At 40.4% G+C, this 20670-nt stretch overlaps 1 protein-coding gene across 2 annotated transcripts in view; it reads right to left on the reverse strand.

Moving 5' to 3' along the window:
* Positions 1–1074: 1074 nt before the first annotated feature.
* Positions 1075–20670, reverse strand: part of sema5a (sema domain, seven thrombospondin repeats (type 1 and type 1-like), transmembrane domain (TM) and short cytoplasmic domain, (semaphorin) 5A) — a 144816-nt gene continuing 125220 nt past the window's right edge. For both annotated transcript variants that reach the window (XM_079259753.1, XM_079259754.1), the window contains exons 17-22: positions 14715–14924; positions 12154–12324; positions 11801–11956; positions 8947–8991; positions 7784–7995; positions 1075–2462 (exon numbers count right to left, since the gene is read on the reverse strand). In XM_079259753.1, the coding sequence (XP_079115879.1) occupies positions 2343–2462; positions 7784–7995; positions 8947–8991; positions 11801–11956; positions 12154–12324; positions 14715–14924 (914 nt within the window). In that variant the 3' untranslated portion in view covers positions 1075–2342. The remainder of the gene's footprint in view (positions 2463–7783; positions 7996–8946; positions 8992–11800; positions 11957–12153; positions 12325–14714; positions 14925–20670) is intronic.

Below are 20670 nucleotides of genomic sequence, written 5' to 3' on the forward strand. Positions count from 1 at the left end.
TCTGGTCCATCTTATTACTTCTTGATGCACATGCCAGCAATCACAGTCATGTACAAGTCCTGCAACCTTTAGCGGTGAACTTTAGCAATCCTCCAATGCCATTTTGAGAGAGTCATTCATCGTCCTTGGCCCTGCTGTCAAAGTGGAATGTCACATGCATCTGACTAACAGCGAGCTGCATAGCTCACATTGCTGGCAGATTCATGGAAAGATGAAAGTGCAGGTGAACACTCCAGGACTACTCTGCTAGCCATGCATATGTGCAGTTACGTGTCTGCAGGAAATATGCATGTACGTGCATCTAGTTCATTTGGAAAGGTCACTGCTTCACACAAGTTTGAAAAGCTCTTTGAAGAATAATCAGTGGTGTGAAACACTTTTCCAGCTCTCATCACACACTTTCATTTCATGTGTAGTGTACACAGCTGCACCTACTGTCATTTCGATCTGTCTGTGGCTGCACTGCCTCACGCTCAGACAGTTAGAATGAAGCCAGAGTAAAGAGATTAATTCTCTACAGTCAGACCGACCAAACAATGGGGTGATTAATAACACCCCTCCATTACCCTCTGCACACAGATGGGACATCAGGTTGAAGGTTGATGGGAGCGCAGCACGGTGTGTGGTCTCACACCCTGTCATACAGATTAGAGTCCAGATTTCCTGACAGCACCCTCAACACTTTTACCATGCTGCATTGCCTGATTTGTATCCTTCATGTATCCTTTCACCACAGTGTTTGTGATACTATTTGTCACCACAGGGTTCAGACGTCTTTATAAAAGGAAAAAAAAAGCACCCAGTTTTGGATGATTTATTAACTGCTGGCTTCTGCTGATTTTGTTAAGATTTTAAAGTGTTTTGCTTGAAGAATATCAAAGTCTCTAAAGCCATCAGAGCCGGCCATGCTAGTGGTTTCTCAGCTTAAAAAGGAATGATTTATGATGACAGTTGAAATCACTGAATCTCACAGTGGACGAGCCTTGTATGAAGCAGTTTTTAATTTATGCACAGTAACACAGGCAAACATGTAAAAAGTTAGTTGCAACTTAACAGTTTCAACAGAAATCAGCAGATGAAGAAGCTTCATATTACAGTACACGTGTAGCAGGGATCAGGAAAAGAGCATTTGCTGCACTCCATCTGTACAGGTAATGCCATTTAATATTCTGCCCTCACAAAGACATTGTCAACTCAGAAGCCAAAGCGATAGTCAGCACTACAAAATTCAAAAACAGCTTTTTTTTTTTTTCTTGTTTACAAAAATATATAAAAAGTACAATGACAAGGACTTAACTTGATGCAGGCTGCTAAGAATACTCCCAATTACTTGCTAAAAAGCACACATAAACCTTTACTTATTTAAAAAAGAAAATGTTCTTTTAACACTTTAGACACCGAATAAATGTATTTAAAAATAAAAAATCTACAGACATAGGCTTCAAACTTAATTTCCTGTACAGAAAATAAGACAAACAAATGCAAAAAATTACATGGAGTACAATTCCAAACAAAAATAGTGAGCGGAAAACAATTTTTACATTGGTAGATCAATTTAATTTAGCTGTTGGAGAAGCAAAAATAAAAAGGTAAAAAACAAAAAAAACATGAACAATGTTGACCACAGGCTTCAAATATCTACATCCTGCTTTTAGGACTGGGGATGGATACTGATCCAGCCAGAGACTGCTGCAGCAGTACATGGTAAAAGCCAACCAGGCATCACCACTGCTTTTGTTTTTAGCACAAAAAAAAACAGAAAAGAAAAAAAAAACAAATAAAACTCCAAAACAAAACAAAAGTTTTGCATCCAAGACCATTAAAAAAAAAAGGTACTAGAAAAAAAATGCTACTGGAACCCTGGAATGCGGTCCATCATGCAAAATGAGACAGAACAGCAGAGGAGACACATCAGATGAGGTCATGCAAAGCAATTTGTGGTTATTTTCCATCACTACAAATACAGGTCTGTTTTTAGAGGCATCACAGGAGAGTTGAGAGGGATCACATTTCCTAAACAGCATCTCAGAATAGAGTTCTTTTTTTTATTTTCCCTTTTTTTTTAATCCACAGGAGGAGATCCAGTTGTCCGTTCCTCAGTGAAAGCCAAGGCAAGATTTGCCTTCAGATATTGAGATTTCCTAGTGTACCCAAGGCACCTGAGAGAAAGTGGGCATTTCCCTCTGTTAGCAACACTGTGTGTCTGTGTTTTCATTACATACCAGCTGCCACAGAGTCTCAGAGTGGGACCGTCCCACATGTGGTGTCACAAATCTCGATACAAAGCACAAATAAAAGAATACAATAGGGCAGGGGTGTCTGCTGTGGCGTGGAGTCCAGGGTTAATAGTCATCGTAGGTGTTGAGGTCGGTGAAGTACGCGTTGGTATAGGTTTTCCCAGAAAGCTGTGGGTTGAAGTAGTTATTTCTTTCCTCAAGTATCAGATTGTTTTTGTTGAAGGCCTGCATGAGAAAAAAAAGGTAGAGAAAGGAAAGAGAGGGGAGTCAGTGTGGGCTTGTTTCCACGTGGATCAGATGATTATTTAGCCCAGATGGCAAGGTAAAAGCCAATCCATTTATTCCCCCCAAAAGCAAAGAGCTAAAAAAAAAAAAAAAAAAAAAAAAAAGAGCAACACAAACTAATGCAGGCCGCTCAGTGAACCAAACATACATTTCACAGAGCAAGGTCAAAGCATTTGCAAACAGGCTGGAAAAATGATGAGCCACCACAAGGCCAAATTATTTTGATGCACATCCGAATGTCCACCTCTGTCATCTCTAATACCCAACATCAGCAGTTTGTACGGCCCTCCGATTGTTGGTACTCCAGCACAATCAAAGCTATAAAAATAGGTAAAAAGCGAGTCACTTTTCTGGTGATCAATAAGGAAGAGCCATGGGGTCATCTTCTCTGTCTCTGCATGACATGGTAAACATGGAAGGAGCTTCTGATGTGCTGCTCAATACAACATCAGCAATTTGGCAAATAAATGTGTTCATATCCAGTCTGTTGTAGTAGCGAAGTGTGATGGGAGTCCCTCGAGGCAGCGTAATTGAACACTTGATGATGCTGCATTTGCAGCTGATGGATGTTTCCTGACTGACACTGATAGGGAACAAGTGTGCTGAGTAAAAACTAACATTTTTTTGCTGCGTTCCCATTATGTGATGCGCACACAAAGGGAATCATCGTCTCTCCTGCAGTCCTGCAGACTGCTATGTTATCTCTGCAGGTGGCCCCATGGCTGCTTTTAAACAGCTGTGCAGTGATGCTGGTTAGCATTGCCTACTTTATCTGCTATCTAGTATTAAATGAATTCAGTTGGCTTGAGAGTGACTGAGTTTGAGATTTTGGCGCAGCAGACTAAATTTGCTTTGGCAGTAAAGTGCCATTCGAGATAGAGAGGTAACAGAGGAGTTTAATAAACCAACTAACACGATGAGTTTTCCAACTCACCCCATCAAATGAAACCATCAATTGAAAATACGACAAAGGACAAACAAACAAAAAAAACAAAACAAAACATGCAAATGCAAACACTTATTAAAGGAAAACAAAAAGGGAGGGATATGCTGCCTTCTCACAAGCCAGGAAGGAGACGGGAGGTAGTCGTGATGGAAGGATGAAGGGGGGGGGGGGGCTGAGCAGTGAGAGAGAAACTAGAGTGCTGTACTCCAACCTGCCACACACAGGAAGTGCCACAGGAAGTGGAAGGGCAGGGCACGTTGGGGAAGAGGAAGTAGTAGTAGTTGGGGGTAGTCAAAGAGTTGCTGGGGTTGGGGGTCAAGAGGCGGGATGTTGTAGAGGTCAGTGGTTAGTAGAAAATCTCCAGTCCACGCATAGACACCCCCATGTTAGCAGAGAGAGGCTGGTGCATGGCAGGGTCGTCCAAGGGCAAGAGTACCGACACATCTGGCTGCAGGAGGGGAGAGGAATGGGCAAGAGTCATCCTCAAAGACATGCTAAGGCTACATTCTGTCTCACAGGAAACCTGGATATGCATGGACATAAAGCTTCTGTTAAATGGCAGTTTTGATTTTGTGATGAGAAACCAGACTGCTGGAAACCATTCAATAAAACCAGTATGAAGGGTGTTTGTGATGCTTTGTGTATAACAGTGATGACTTACGTCACGTCAGTGTCGAGATTCGAACCAAACACTTTGAAATACGGCATCATGTGATCATCATTTCCTCCTGTGAATGCTAAAAGGAGCCATATTCTGGTTTTGCACACTTAATAACTGAAAATTCACTGCAGCATAGGGTTGCTCAGGCTCTGAGACTGAGAGTTGGAGGGAAATTAGTCATTTGTCACGCCGCTCCTTTTTGCATGTCACATGGAGTGACTGCATTTATACCTGCCTCTATCTGCAACGGCGCTAACTGCATTATGCTCAAAGCTCCTGGCTCTAATTACATGACAGATGAACCTTCTTCACAGCTGAAAATAACTTACATTCAGAGAAGTTTGCTTGGAGCAAATGAAGCTGTTCACGCTTTGACAGCTTTACAAAACACTTTCATATCTGTGCAAGAGTTTTGCAAACACATTTCCAGGTATTCACTTAGTTCTCATAACAGACAGTCTCTAATAGTTAAGACTGCTTCAAACATGATATAGGAAGAAGAAAAACTGTTTGGAAAAATGGCATGCTTTCAAGAAAACAATAGTGTTGAGTTAATTATGAAAATGTATGACCACATGAAGCTTTTGCTTGAGATTTATAAGGAGAATCTGTTCCTAAATGTCCCTAACATTCAGGGTTTTACTCTCTGACTCTTCATAACTTCTGTTCACAATGTCAAACTTTCCTCATGATTAGTTATGAACTCACAACTCTAGCCAATAGCTGCCTTATCTGCTACTTATTCAGCTTAACCACGTGTTGCCTGTCCTTTTAAAACCACCATCAGCAGCCTGCCGCCTCCCAGCTTGTTGGTTGACCACCCGCATCAGTCTCTGGGAGTCCCTTTCCTCAATCACCCTCCATCAGTGTAATCGCAAAACATGTATAATCTGATTCTTTGTGCATCAGTCAATTGTGTTCCACTCTTTCAGCTTATGTTTCCTTATTTAACTAACACTGATAAGATGAAGCGCATTTACTGTATATACATCATAATGACTTGAAAGTAAAATATTGACTGAAATTTGTATGAGAGGAGTTTGTGCCTTTTGAATGGGAGTCTGTTCCTATATTTTCTACATTTCTATTGTACTTTATGCTGCTTTTGAAGTAGCTCTACTTTTAAGTCACTGCCAACAGAAGAGGTCAAACAGATTCAGCGTGAGCTCTCTTGACTTTGGTCACTGAGTTTTGTCCTTTACATTACCGCTCACCTACGTGCAACCAGGACTCGCTAAAAAGTAGTCAGCGGTACTCCAACCACAAATGTCGGACCAAACGGAAAACAGAAAGCTGTACTGCACTCACTTCACAGCAGATGTCTGTGCATAGACATTAACACAATATCATTTCCCTACATTAGTTTTAATATTTACAAGTTTTTCAAAGACATCCTGACCACCGATAAAATATCCACTGCAGCTTATTTTTTCCTCTGCAGACGGCAGCAAATTAAGCTGCTACAGCATCTTTATTCTGCTCTTTATTGGATTTGGCAGACTTTACATATTTGTTACTCTGTCTTTATTCACTATGACAACCTATCGTTACCTAAACACAATAGTGTGTCCTCATTTAAGAAGGTTAAGGTGAAAAGTTTATCTTCCAGCCTGAGATGAATGAAGGCTGAGCTGAAAAACAAGGTAAAGTTATATTTCATCTTGTTTATTATGATTCAGACAGCAGTGTCTCAGCAAGGACACATGGTTTGAAAGATCCCTACAAATTTTCATCACCCTTTATGCAGAAGGCTGCATATCAGCAGGAATTGAAAAAGAAATTTGTAAACAAATTAGAATAATGCTGTTTCTTAATGTTTTTTCTTACAATTAAAAACAAAACAAAAATAGTTTCTTTAAAGGCAGAGTATGTAAGATTTCAAGGCGATTCTTTCCACCACTAGGTGGCAAACACCAGGTTGTGAGCAATACCACAAAACTGCTACCTCCACAAACGACCACAAGTCCTTGCCAGCTCCAATGAGGGCAGGAATTGCTTGTGAGCTGTAGCTCAGAGTCGCTCTGCAATAAATGGGCTTATATTCACCCTACTGGTGGAAAAAAAGTACTTTTTTTTTTACTGGTCAGAAAACATTCAAGAAGGGTCTTTGTCATTAATTAAACTTGTAATTTAATAACGCATCAAATATGGACAGACTGGAACCTACATGTTTAAAAAACTATCTAATTATGATTGTAGTTATTTTTTTAGTTAATTCATTTTGAAAATATTGAAAATCTTACATACTCTACCTTTAAGGGTGCATTCACATACGGAGAGTCCGCTAGACTCATTCAGATTTGGGACTTGGCTCAGTTGTAAGTGTATCCATTTGATGCGGACCGAGATCGCGATCATGCTGCATTTTGGTCAAACGCACCACATAACATATCCCCATTCCCACCAAAGGTGGCGCTGCATTTAGCAAAAGAGACGACAACACCCACGTGAAGAAGAAAACTCCATTGTGAGTTAAATATAGAGCACGAAACTATCACTGTTTTGAGCTTTATTTATTTTGTGTTATGCATATATACTTCAGAAATATAATGCAACAATGACAGCAGTTTGAACAACAGACGAGGCAGAAGACTCTTAACGCGATCGCTATGTATTTACCCACAATGCAATACCACGTAACATGCAGGAAGTGACTTTTTCTTTGGTCTGCTTCCTGTATTTGATCCGCTTGAAATGAGACCTGCGTTTGTAGCCGGGCTGAGTCCGCTTCTTTGATCAGAATCAGAATTCGGACCCCCCCAAACAAAGCGGACTTTCCAAGCAAACAGACTCGGATTCAAATCAAAAAGGCTGATGTGAATGTGCCCAAAGCAAACTTTTAGTTTGACTCTGTTCACTACTATCACTACTGTTTCCTACTACCACCTGACATTCACATGTAAAATTTATATGTAAATATAAAATATGCGTGTTTTCTTTCAAGGATATTGCACCGTGTTCATCATCTCTGTTGGAACATTTCAGGCTAACAGCAGAACAGGATCTTGAAGTGGTTGAAAACCCCTTTAATACAGAGCGCTGGGAATCCTTGGAAAAAATAAAGCCCAGCTGGAGCGTTGAGTGCCTGTGGACAAGCACTAATCACCAGATCAGTCTGGCACTATTGGCCTGATATATCAGCAGATAAGAGGCTGTTTGTACCACAAGAGCGCTGGATCTCCTTCACTCACTCTGATGCACCCAACTGTCTGCAATTCAGGACGCCTTTGAGACACAAAGAACTGGTCAAGCTGGCAAAAATATGTGGAAACAAGGTCTCTGCTGATTACCCATCCACATTCTGATAAGTAACTGTGTTAGTATAATATGAGAAAGCAGGCACACGCTGAAACATACACCACAGGAGGACATGGAAAGAGGACAAATGCACAACTGTCTATCTGTCAGTGCTGATGTGTGACAAGAAGCGGTTTGACAGTAAGAATCATGTGGTAAGAAGTGTATTTAATCAGAGTTGACACCAGAGGAAGATGCGATGCATTGCTCACTAACCCGAGTAAGGAGAGAGACATCAGCTGATTTAGTCAAACAGTAAGGAAATGTCGCAAACTGATGCTTTGCCTCTACATATCTGGAAACCTGTCAAGAATCACACAGAGTGAACCAAAGAGGGACAAAAAGCACTCTACAGACCTTCATGGCTTCTACGGAGTCATATTTGTCCAATTTGTTGATGTGGTTGGTGATGCTGGTGTTGAGTGGAGCAGCTGAGATGGGGTGGATGACAGTGGCATCGTGGGATTGCTGCTGGTAGCGCTGGCAGTAGGAATAGACCAGGAGGGTAACCAGACAGCCCAGAATGGAGCTGCTGAGCCCCACAGCAATCATGTGGAAAAGGTTAAAATCTGGAAGAAGGAGAGAGGAAGTGTAAGGCAGCAAAGAACGCTACACCATTTATGTTATTACACTGTTATTAACACCTTCTCTGCTTAAGTTTGTTTAACATAAACTTTGGAAGACCCTGCCATCATAATGATGGAAATGCTGCATTTGAAATGGGAAGTCAGAAAATGAAGTTGAACAAGCTTTGACTACCATGGATAAGCTGATCCATCTAAGTGAAGAACTTTCTCTTCCTAGCCAAGGATTAAAAGATCAGGTGAAGAATTTGTATAACAGCTCCTTTAAAGTCTGTGTAAAGCGCAGTGCATAGACTATACAAAACATAGACACGCCCTCTTAAGTTAATTTGGAAGTGTCTTAAACATCTAAGTTGGTTTGAATGGAAGACAGCAGGAAAAACTGTTTTACTTCTGTCTAGATATGAGATCTGATGTCACAGAGAGCACAGAGGGATGATACAAATTCAACAACGCAGGAGCCTCTTCAACAAAAGACACTATTATAGTTCAAAAAGGGTTGAAATGATAAAAAACGTGTTGGTACTTTTCAAGAATTTTCTTCTTATATATATATATATATATATATATATATATATATATATATATATATATATATATATATATATATATATATGTATGTATGTATGTATGTATCACAAGCATGTAAATGACAGAAAAGTACTAATGTTACTGTTGTTTAGTTGCCGATAGTGCAGCTTTGAGTTATAAAATGGATACATTTATTTCAGTGGCATCCTGCGGAATCTGGCTCGTCTTAGTTCTCTACAAAGCGCCAGTTTTTAGATTATGGATGGGTCCCATTTGGTTCTCTTTAGAACCACAACCTTGCTTGGAATAAGCAGGAACAGAAAATGGATGGATGGATAATTGACTGTGTGTGTTATACTTCCTCTTTCTCTCTTGCAAACACTCACACATGTACACATAAATTACCTCCACAGCGCCTCTCCTCCTGACTGGAACGTGCAATCGAGACTTCTGAACAGGAAGAAGAAACACCAAAAAGACAGAAGGATTAGAGCCAATAAAAAAACCTTGGATATACACCCATCCTCGAAACAAATTGCACTCCTGAAGGTGAGTGTGAAGATGAAATCTGCCCCTCGCCATGAAACAGATAACGATAAAAAGTCCATGAGCTAATCACGGCTGTGGCACCTGGAGTGGTTTATAAAAAGTATCAGTTTCCATTAAAAGGAAATGAAGTACAAGATGTTGCTAATGAACCCTAATGGACTACCTTTCCCATAAAAGGGGATGGATGATAAGATAAAAAGGTAAATGAGTAATTCAATAAAGATCTGTGAAAGGTTTTCACGAGTATTACATCCCCGCTAATTAATCCTAAAAAAAGATTACAAATATGTGCTCAATCAAATGTTTTTTCTATCTCCTAATTAATGACCCCTTTTGGAAGTTTAATATGATATTTCATCATGGTTAACTTGCAGCCCTTTACAGGCTTGTGATTTAGCCAGTCATACAATGTGACGCGTTAGCACCCTTTGTTAAAGGGAGGAGTTTTAATGATCTCTGTTTAGCAGAGATGCAGAGATCAATGCTATTCTGTGTCTCGCATTACAAGCTGTCAATAGGGAGATGCCTGTCTAAGCAGATGTCAATACTAATGGTGTGTGAGTAAAGAGTCCTGTGTGCAGTAAATACAGCAGAGATCTTGACTTTCAGCCTTTCACTATGACTGAACTACTTTAGCTTGTCTTGAAATTTTGTAGGCAAAGATGCGTTTGCTGCCAGTGTCCGTTGGCACAAAAGGTTGTGATGTAAAGGCTGAAGGGTGACTCTGCCAATTATCAGTGTAGATTGCTTATGAAAACGGAAGATGTGCGATGGAACAAAAAGAGAAGTGGCATGGTTTAGTGAGCAGCAGGTCTGCTTTCAGCTACCAGCTGGAGTCCAGTTCTGATGGGTTTTTCTTGTTGATTATGCTTGTAGCGGGGGCTGTGTGGGCTGCAGGAGGGTGTCTCACTGATTTCTTCAAAACCAATAAAGAATTAACTGTCTGCAGACTTCACCGTGGACATCTTTGTACAAACCGTATCAAAAATAAAAAGAATAAATAAATAAATGTGAAAAATTCTCATTAAAAATCCAAACAGTCAATTCTGTCGATAACCTACTGGGCAGAGTCATGCTGACCACTGATTCTGAAAATACGTCTTAGATTATTTTTATTCAACAAATTATAAACATGAATTATTTCTATTCATCACCAAACTTACAAACCTTGAAAAAACCAAAACCAAGATAACCAAGATGTCCAAGCCACTGTCAGTGTGGTTGTTTCATTTTGGTGAACTTTATGAATAAAAAAAGTAGAACAGACTTGAACAGGCAGATCAGCACCTTAAATAATATGTATTATTAGAAGTTTGGGCTTATTTGGGAAGAGTTTAGGTACAAAAAATATTTCCTTTGCTTAATAAATCAGTTACAAAATTTAGAAATTTACTTTAATAATAAAGGAAGATCTGTTTCTCATAAATGTGAACACATTTGTGTACAAATACAATGAAACTTTGCAGAATATTTATAGCTTTTGAGTCCTAAACTAGCTGGAAACTCAGAGCTGAAATAGAGGATGGCCTCCCGTGTCAGAGAGTGTTTGGTTGCAGCGAATAATTCAATTTTCAATTCAGTTGTTTATTTCGGTGTTTTAAAATCGTCTTTAAAACAACAACAAAATGAGATAAATGAACAAAACAGGTGGTTTTAATTGGTGTCCGTTAACCTATACATAAATTAACTCTATTATATCCCGTCCAATCTGCATGCTGGCATAAAGTAATAAAAAAAAACGTGTGCTTTGGTGTGGTCTGTGATGTGGAGTACAACTCTCGCTCTCATGAACATATTGATAACGTTGTGGAAAGATTAGAAATGAAGACAAATAAACCCATTGCAACTTATACAAATAGCTAAAGATTAATTAACACAGACACATGTAGCTTATTATGCGTATATTGTCAAAATATTTAATTCTGCAAGATTTAGTATCTTACGTATAGTCAGTTATTCTGAATCTGTAGTTTCAACGTTTCTGCACATCCACACACTGCAATACCCTCAACATTTAAGATTTAATTGTCATGGAAACACAGGTGTCAGAGAACAATAGAAAAAAAAAACCCCACTCCCCTACTGAACAGTTATAAAACACAAAATACTACTTGTACTAACGCTTTTTTTAAAAAAAAATTCTATATTTATTACTTTCTTTTTTCTTTTAAATGCACGGCTCTTTTTCCAGTGTGTTCCATTTTGCTGCTGTTGGACCGTAAATCTACCAGCAGTGGGAGAAATAAAGGAATCTTGAATGCGGAAAGAAAGTAAACCTGCATGTTAAAAAGGTATTTGTACGGCTTTGCATGACTCCCGTGATCATTATGCAGCTAATTCAGGGGTTTCATTTGACTATCCTTAAGTAGAACAGCTGAGTTCACCACCTCGTATAATCGCCTGCCACACTCAGGAGTCCTTGTGCGTGGCACTTCTAATCCTAACTATCTCCAAAAGGGCCGTCCTGATGCTAAACCTGACCTCCGCTATGTGGCGGTTCCCTCAGAGGGATCACTAACATATTTCATTATCACAGGATTCTTGGAAATGAAGTGAATTACCGCTGTGGGCATATGGTGTTGGTGGGTGGCGCAGAATGTGTGTGCGCTCACGGTTAAACTTGTGAACTTGTGTGTTCAGTCATGCACAAGTGCCCGAGCCATTAATAAAAGTTTGCATGCGCTCGCATACTGTGCAAGCATGTGATCACCTGGGATAAAATTGGAGTCAGGAGCGCAGGGTCTGGTCTCACTGCTGTTTCCTGAGCACTGGTTTCCAGTGGGAAAAAGGACATCGCAGTGACGCACGCGCAGCTGGGACCCGCTGGAGTCGCAGTGGGACCATTCTGACCAGCTGGACCAGCTCTCTGGAAATGGCATTGACAGCATTCACAGCAAGTTGAGTGTGTGTTCTGTACTGTTTGACTTTGTGTATATTAGTGATGCATGAGTGGCCTCTGAGGGGCAGAGAGAAGCTAAAGACAGTGAGCTGTGGACATGTGATGGATTGATGGCTGAGTTGAGCATACATTACCAGCTGTGTGTGTGTGTGTGTTCCTTCTACCTGGACAAGCCTGTGTGTTGCAGAGTGCCTCCTCAGTGTGGAGGCCCAGGCAGATGTCCCCTCCATGAGCTGGTGGGGGGTTGCTGCAGGTTCGTGTCCGCATATAGTGCCCCCCTCCACATGTCACTGAGCACTTGGACCATGAAGACCAACACGACCAACTGCCATCCACTAGAAAAATATGAAATATTTTACCGCTTTAACAGATTTATGGCAGCAGGAAATGATAAATTTCACATTTTTTTCTTGCTCTCCTTGAAAATAGTTTCACACTTTTTTTTTTAGGATTTCAATTCTAGGTCTTTTCTGCAGACAATTTCATCTGACCATTAAGTAAATGGAAGTCATTCTTAGCCACTCTGAACAGCAAGAGGAGAAATAGAAGGTGCTTCAGATATATTTCACTATCTGTGCCAGAAAGTGTGCCTCATCTGGCTGTTACAGAAAACGCTTGACCTCCACAACGCTTGAACCTACATACTCTCCGGGTGATTAATGAAGATAAATGAGATGTCCTGGGGTGCCTGTTTTCCTATTGGTGTGGGAACAACTTTCCAACCAGAAACGCTTAAGACGTGTGTATAGCCACACACACAAACAGCAAAACAAGAAAAGGAGAAAAAAAAAAGAACAAAAAGAAGATGAAAGGAATGAAGAAAGTCCCAAAAATGGGCGCAATCTTTCACATGAACCGCAGCAGAAGTGAATATCCTTCCCCAAATCATCTATTTGAAAGCTTTATTGTAGCAGAGAGAAATCCTCCTCTTGATTCCTTCTAAAGACCTGAAGATGGCTGGCGGCACTAAACAGGTAATTGAAGTTGCCGACGCTTTTCGTCATCTTGGTGTAATTTCTCTATCGCAGAGCGACACAGAAGTCGATTCTCGGCCCTCGATGAAGGATCGTCTCATCCGAGGCGCAGATGCAATAAAAACAGAGACTCATTTATTTCCAGACCAGATAGATGGAAGGCATAACACCTTGTCACTCGTTCTCCTTCACACCGAAGTCACGCATTTAAAACAGGCTGGATTAGCCACAGGAGGATTACATTTGGTCTGCTAGCTCAGTCCGCTTGCCTCCAAATAATATCTCACTTTTAGAGGGGTGCTAATTGAGTACGCATTAGTATTCATCGCTACACAGCCTGGGTTAAGTCTGTTCCTTTGGGCGACAGGAGCGTGGAGTTGTTCATCAACACACTGTAATTGTGGCACTATTATAGTCAACATCCCAGAATAGGTGTACAACATGTATTAGCATAGTGATGCCGATGAGGGAAATCAAAGTGAACTCCCGTGTCAGATTTCACTCTCACCGGGAACGCTTCCATCCTCTTGGATAAAACAAATCTTGTCCTTTTTGATTCATCCAGAGCCTTTTTTCTTAACTGAACATGCAGCTGATGACAGCTTACCTTATCAGGGACAATGCTCCGGCAGCCGTGAAGCTGAATGACGTGCACTACCACGGCATGAATTAACCGTCTGTAAGAGGAGTACTGATGGCCATTCACTATCTTGTCTATTTTGTTTGCTTACAGCCTGGAAGCAGTTATGAAGACAGATCGAGGGTGAAGGAGACGGTGCGCAGATCCTGCCTTTCAGCGAGATCCCAAAGCCTTTCTTCAGGGGCTCTTGATTAATAATCATTTGCGACGACGTCCTGCTTGCCTGTTCAGCATCGGTGTTGAATATCAGGTGGGGTTTATGCCAAACTAAGGTCTGGATTTCCATTTAGACAGCTTACTTCCCTAGTCAGAGAGAGTTTTTTTTTTTTTTTAATTAGAAAGCTTCCTCTTGCCGTTTTCCGACGGACGAGTGTGAAGATGCATTGTCTCAGAGCTTTTCGCAACAGAATAAGGCCTCCCATAGCTGGCAGCATAATTACCCAGCAATGTAATTACATACTAGAGAGCCACAGGGATTGTCTCTTTGATTCTTGGTCTAAATTAGGGTCTTCGTCACACCTTTTATCTGCAACTGATTTCTTTTGTGGGCCCAAATGATTTGGTAAGTCATTTGTCAATGTAATTTTGTTATCCATTAATCAAGAAGCAAAAGATAATATAGCTTAAATATAGTGTGGAGTAGTTTTTTTCATTTATCTGTGCAGGTGAGAGAGAACTGGCCATTCAACTGGCACCTGGAACCAGAGTCCTAATGGCTAAAGCCATGTGCATGCGCAAGAGCTGTGCATGCTATCCCATTTTTAGCCATTAGTGGATACTGACAAACCCTTAATTGATGATTTGCATATAAAAACACTGTTCAGGATAGCAGGAAATAGACACAACGATGAAAGCTGCAGCAAAAAAAAAAAAAAAAGATGCATAATTTTACCAAATGGGAAAGAAAAGAAAAACTGCTGAATGAAAGAAATAACAGAGGTTATTTATTTTTTTCAGTGTCTTTAGTTTCATGGATCTTGACCCAGATCTTTAATTTGTTCTTATCTCTGTATTTTTTTTGGATTATTGTTCCAGTTTTGTTTGTTTTTACATTCTTGAGAGTTTCAGCTATCACAGTTGGAGTATTAGCATGTGTATATGCATGACTTACCTGGACATGGGGTGATGTTACACTCTTGATACTCCTGTGCCGGGCCCAGGCACGTCTGACCTCCGTTGCGGGGTTCTGGGTTGCTGCAGGTCCTCTTTCGGCTCCGGATTCCGCGGCTGCAGTCTCTGCTGCACTGTGACCAGGAACTCCAGGATGACCAGCCGCCATTCACCGTGTGGCCCGAGATTCTCCCCAGACGAAGCACTTCACCTTTTCAGTACAAAGACAAGCCTGAAAATTAGACTCTCTCCAAAACATTTGCATAGTATCTCATTTATCTAACATCTTTTTTTTTAAAAAAGGAAAGCATTATTTCCCAGAATCCCACCTGTTTTCACACAGAAACGTAACTATGTTCCACCCTGGGAGCAGAGTGTGCAGTTGTTTTAAAAGCAATAAGAAGGCACAGCAGATAAAAACCTCTGATAAAAGTCTTTGGTCAAAAGTTGAATGAGCAGGGAGGGTTTACAACTCTATTTTGACATTTTTCGATATTTTTGAACTAGTTTGTGCTGTAAAGAAGTTTGACAGATTTCATAAACAGCACTAAAAATCATGAAAGTATCCGATGTCTATAAACTAGACGCTGATTTAGTCATTTAAGGTTAAGGCTGAACAATTCTTTTTCACTTAGCCATCCTTTGAATCTGACATAATGGTACTGACTACTATCTCACTTCAGCTGCGTGAGGCAGTGGGCTGAACAGTGATGCTCATTGCTTCCTTACGGCAACAAGGAAGCAATGAGCAAAAATGAAATGAATATTCTTCCGGTATCACCATAAAGTTGAGATGCTTTTCCCAGACTATTTTGGTATAAACAAATATCTGTTAAACCCATGTGATTCTTACAAACCTCAGCTGTGCTTTAAGTGCTAATTGGCTAATGTTAGCATGCTAATAAGTGCCTCAGAGCTGCATAAGCCAGCCTCATTAGTTTACTCATCCTTTTCAGCCGAACAACTGTTTCATGCTCTGATCTAATGCATTTATAACAATCACCTTCTATAATATGTGGTTGCTTTCTGCAACACCTTCTTCTGATTCTATTTGTACCCCTCACACCTGCTCATACCAGTGGTTTGCATCTGGACACCAGTGGATAAATATGACCAGGGGAGAAATGAAATGCACCTCTACTTTTTGATACTCTAAATGCTTTTCACTTTATTTGAGTAGATTTGTTAAAACCTGCTTTACTAATAAGTTATTTATCAAATTGAAAATGATGAAAAGCCATGAAAGCCTTTATAATACATATGTTTTCTTATATAACAACTGTCTATAGAGGCTGAACTGAAATGCAGTTTTCAGTCATTTTTCCATCTTTAAATTTGCTTTGACTTTCTATATGGTTATTTAGAGGGTCTGACATTTTTACAGACCAATAAATTGGTTGAGAATGATAAGCTGACTTATTCAAAATGAAAAAAGCTGCAGCTTAATACACTGTAGGGCATTATGATGCTGATTTTATTACAATGCATGAGTAATAATCAGGTAATCTAACAATACAGAACAGTATTTAAAGCAAGTATGGACTTATTTAAGTATTATTACTTGTTGCCTAAGTATTATTACTTAAATAGAGGAAGTAAATATTTCCTTCACCACTGCATGCTTTCATGTTACTATGCAATTTCCCAATCTTGTAAACAACACAGCAGTTCTGTGCCCACATCTCCATTCTGAAACCCTCTGCAGACCCTCTTACCGCTGGCCTTGTCTGATACTGTTTCTGTTTAAATCAAGGTTTCGCCATCACTAAATCCTGGCAGTACATCACCTCGACTCTAATGAGCCTAATTAAGCCCAATCGAGCATCCCCTAACATCCCACCTATGTCTCTGCGAACTGCAGCCATGACTTCACACTCTTCTTCTTCTATTGGCTTGTAAACATCTGAAGATTTACCTTGCGTTAGAATAAGCTGCACAAATATTCATTATTGATTTCGCTATAGCCCCTTTTTGTAAATTTCTAAAGATGGGTTTAGTTAGAGCTGAGTGAGTCCTGTCAGCACACTCGCACATCAAACACCAGCTGACTAATGTGTGTATCGTCTGGAATGAGTCGAATGGTGGATTCCTAATGAAATCTGAGACCATAATTTCTATTTAACTGTAATTACTGCATGCATTAATCAGCCTTGTGGCAATGTGTGTTGTGTGGAGAGGCAGCGAGCAGAATGAGCAGGGAGAGAAAGCTTCTGGCCTCTCTGCATGAAAAGAATGAACCCATCTGTTTGAGTGAATGAAAATCGACTTCGATGAAATTACTGCCACTGTCGAAGCGCTCCTCTGATGATTCACCCGTTCACCCATGCTGTGATATGCTTTTCAAATGCAGATACAAACTTTGGGCCTGTGCTGCTTCTCTTTCCCTAAAAAGGGGAGATCATTTCCAAGCTGTGAAAATGTACAAGAAGATGCACTGAACCGTGCCATAGCAACCTTTTTCCGTTTGATTCTCCTGTTAATCTTTGGATTATTATTTTGTCCCATCACTATCTCATCTATTCTGCCTCTTGCCTCTCTTTATCCTTCCATTCCTCTTTGTCTGTCTTTGCCATTTTTAAACCTCGTCCCGTCTTTTGTCTCACTTCCTCCTTCTGTCCTCCAGCTTGGCCTCGCTGTTTTGTCTGTGTGCTCTTTTCACCGACAGTTATCGCAGCACGGCTGCTTGGTATTCTCAGGGAGAGGGTGTTGTGTTTACCCAGTGCGAATCCTCGACCTCTTCATAACTGCGGCCGACCCCGGCAGTGCACAGGCCAGCTCACCCCCGGCAACAAGCTGCCGTGAGCGATGACAGGCCCGTAGAGGACTTTAGGCCCTCACTCTTTATCGATTCAGAACAGGCAGTGGCACAGACAGTCCCTGACTGCCACTGTGACCTGGACTCTTTATCAAGCCCTCTGGGGCCTTTGAGACTGAACCACCCCACCAAAGGCGATGAAGTGCTTTATAATCGTGCCTCTTATATGTATAAACAAGCTTGTGCAATAAAACACACACACAAACACAGTGCAGGTATGAAGAAATACAAGAAAACTGGCCTTTCATTAAGCAACTGCACGATGCTGAGGATGCTGCAAAAGTTTCACCTTTAGACGACTATGATGAACTCCACATATTGCCAGTGCTGCCTCTCAAAACCCGCCCCCTTGTCACCAAAACAAACAGCATGGTGCCCTCCCTCCCAAATGGGAAGCCACTGGATCTATTGATCCACACATGAGCCACATGCTGCTGGAGAGAATTAATCCTCACTCTCCTGACGAGCGAGCTTCAGCCAAAGCTGAGACCAACCGAATGCAGCATCCAATAGTCCCTACAGCAAAGAAACTAGGACATCAAATAGCACCCCCCCCCCCCCCCCCCACCACCACCACCACCACCACCACCATCCACTTGCTCAACCTCTCTTTCACACACACATAAAAAAACTAACACAAAAAACAAAACAAGAAAGCAGCAGAGACTGATGAGCTGGTGAGTCTGTGGCAGAGAATATAGATAAGTGTGATGACACATATACTGTACATGCAATGTGCTGCAATCTAACCCACTGTACAGGTGACAGTAAAGAACTCCCCCCCACCCCTACCCACCAAGTAAAAACACGACAATAAGACAAAGACGGACATGGGGATGAGATGGCATCTGTGAACTAACTCTTTTTTAAGACTGACAGAAGTGAGAAACAGAGAAGTGGAAAAATCACTATCTTCAGTGGAGAGGAGAGATGTGCTGTCAAGTTTCATCAAAACAAGAGTAACAGTGGACCACACTGGGAGGACAAAAAAAGTGCCTCTTTCAGCACGTCCTACATTCTGAACTGCACATTTATTTTTGCCATTAAACGTCCTCCCTCTTTCCTCTCCCTTTGAGCTCGGCAACGTCGCCGTCATGGACCGACCGATTTCTCTCATTGTGCTTGTGTTACATCTTGTGACATGGGAAAATGACTGGTTCTGGTTGTTTACAGTCACACAATATGACAGTTTTTCTTGTGCTATCCTGAGGTCTGCCAAACAGTGGTCTACCCAAAAAACCCACGGAGGATGTATTCTCATGGAAGATCCAATTAAAGGTCCGTTAGAGTGCAATTAAAAAAGCCAACCCTTGTGAGCGGGAGGGATGAGCGCAAAAAAAAGTGCAGAAATTGTTCAGGATCGGAATAAATACTCACAAGAACACTTGTTTAGACAGACAAATGCTATATAGGGAGGTTTAAAGGCTCCGCCTACACCAATTGGTTGAAGAAATATCATCACTTTTCACAGGCTTTCATTGGCCAAGTAAAGAAATGCAACAAGACCAACTTCATGTTAAAAGGCATTCCCAGAAGACAAAACTCCACCTAATGGTTACAGTTCTCCATTATTAACTTCAAATATAGTTTTCATCGCAGTCAACATCTCACAACTAAAGTTCTGAAGCCTTTAAACATGTCTCAATGCAGGCGACAGGTTAACAAACACTATTCATGGCGCAACATCGGTGTTTGATGACTTATCTGGACATTGTTTCATTGTAAGCGCTAAAACGTTTGATCTTCTGTGTGTGTTGGCAATGATTTGACTCAGTTCAACACACTGGTGTGGCTTTGTCCAAAAAATAAAAGAGATGTGAAAATCCCTTTTTTTTTGGTCAAGTTAAGCAAAATTGGTTGGTTATTTCGTGGTTATAAAACTAATACGTTTTCTAATCTGTGTGTTATAAACGGTACCATTAGAAGTGAAAAAACAAACTTGACTAGAAAATGACTAGAATTGAACTGAATTGAAATACAGTAACTAAGGCAAAAACAAGAGTTTGTATAAATTCTAATGAGCTTGAAAGTCAATATTTTGTACGTAAACTTTTATTTTAAAAAATAAATCTGAGCTTTTTTTTTGGTTTTTTAATAGTCTGTAGGAATAGTTTTCTATTATTTTTGAAGGATATTTCAAAGCTATTCTTTGGATGTTGGCTTCCTTTTGTTCTGTTCTCTGTCAAAATGATCCAGCCCTGCTTTAGTAAAGTTGAGGTCTGGGCTCTGTGGAGGATTCATCTCTCCATGAGACCTGTAACTACTGATTTTCAGCTCAGTTTTTGTGTCTTTTGGCATTTCTCAGCCTTTTCTCGCTGTTTGTCCTTAAGAATGACTTCTTACAGCCACTTTCCATGGAGACTATTTCTAATGAGGCTTCAAAAAACATCATGTGGAGCAAGAGAAGCTTTAAATGCATCTGTCAGGTCCTGTTTTAGGTCTTCGCTGGATTTTTTTTTTTCTTATTTCTGAAGGATTTTTACTTATATAATTCATCTGTTGTAGACATCTTGGTTTGATGTTTGTTTAGTTTTCTAAAACATTGGGTTCTTTCATTTTTTTTTTTCTTTTGTTGAATTGTGATGATGCTGCGAAATCAGTGTGTGGACTGTTTGTAGTTTCACAAATGCACCTTAATATGTGATGCGCTTCAACAATGAACTTTGGCACTGACACTTGTCATTTAACAGTGTTTAATTAACATTATCATGTTGTGGTACTTATTCCTGGCCTGAAATTAAGAATATCTCTTTCTTAACGATTCTCTGTAATCTGTTATCTCTGTTAATGTATTTTATTTGCCTTCTGCTATTGGTGTATTATATTAAGCTGTTAGTATGTAGTGGACTTTGGCCTGCCAAAGTAATAAATATGGAAATTAGCAGTGGCTGCAGTCTTGCAGATTTACATTCACAAGTGCATCAATATGTAATGGCCATTTTAGAAATAAATTAAATAATAATTCATTTAAAAATATGTTTTAATAAATATTCATCCATCCATCCATCCATCCATCCATCCACTTTCTTGACCGCTTGTTCCAATTCAAGGTTGCAGGGAAGCTGGAGCCTATCCTAGCAATCAGGATACACCCTGGACAGGTCGCCAGTCCATCACAGGGCCAAACAGAGAGACAAACAAC

The sequence above is a fragment of the Telmatherina bonti genome, assembly GCF_933228915.1.
Source record: "Telmatherina bonti genome assembly, chromosome: 20".
Lineage (NCBI taxonomy): Eukaryota > Metazoa > Chordata > Actinopteri > Atheriniformes > Telmatherinidae > Telmatherina > Telmatherina bonti.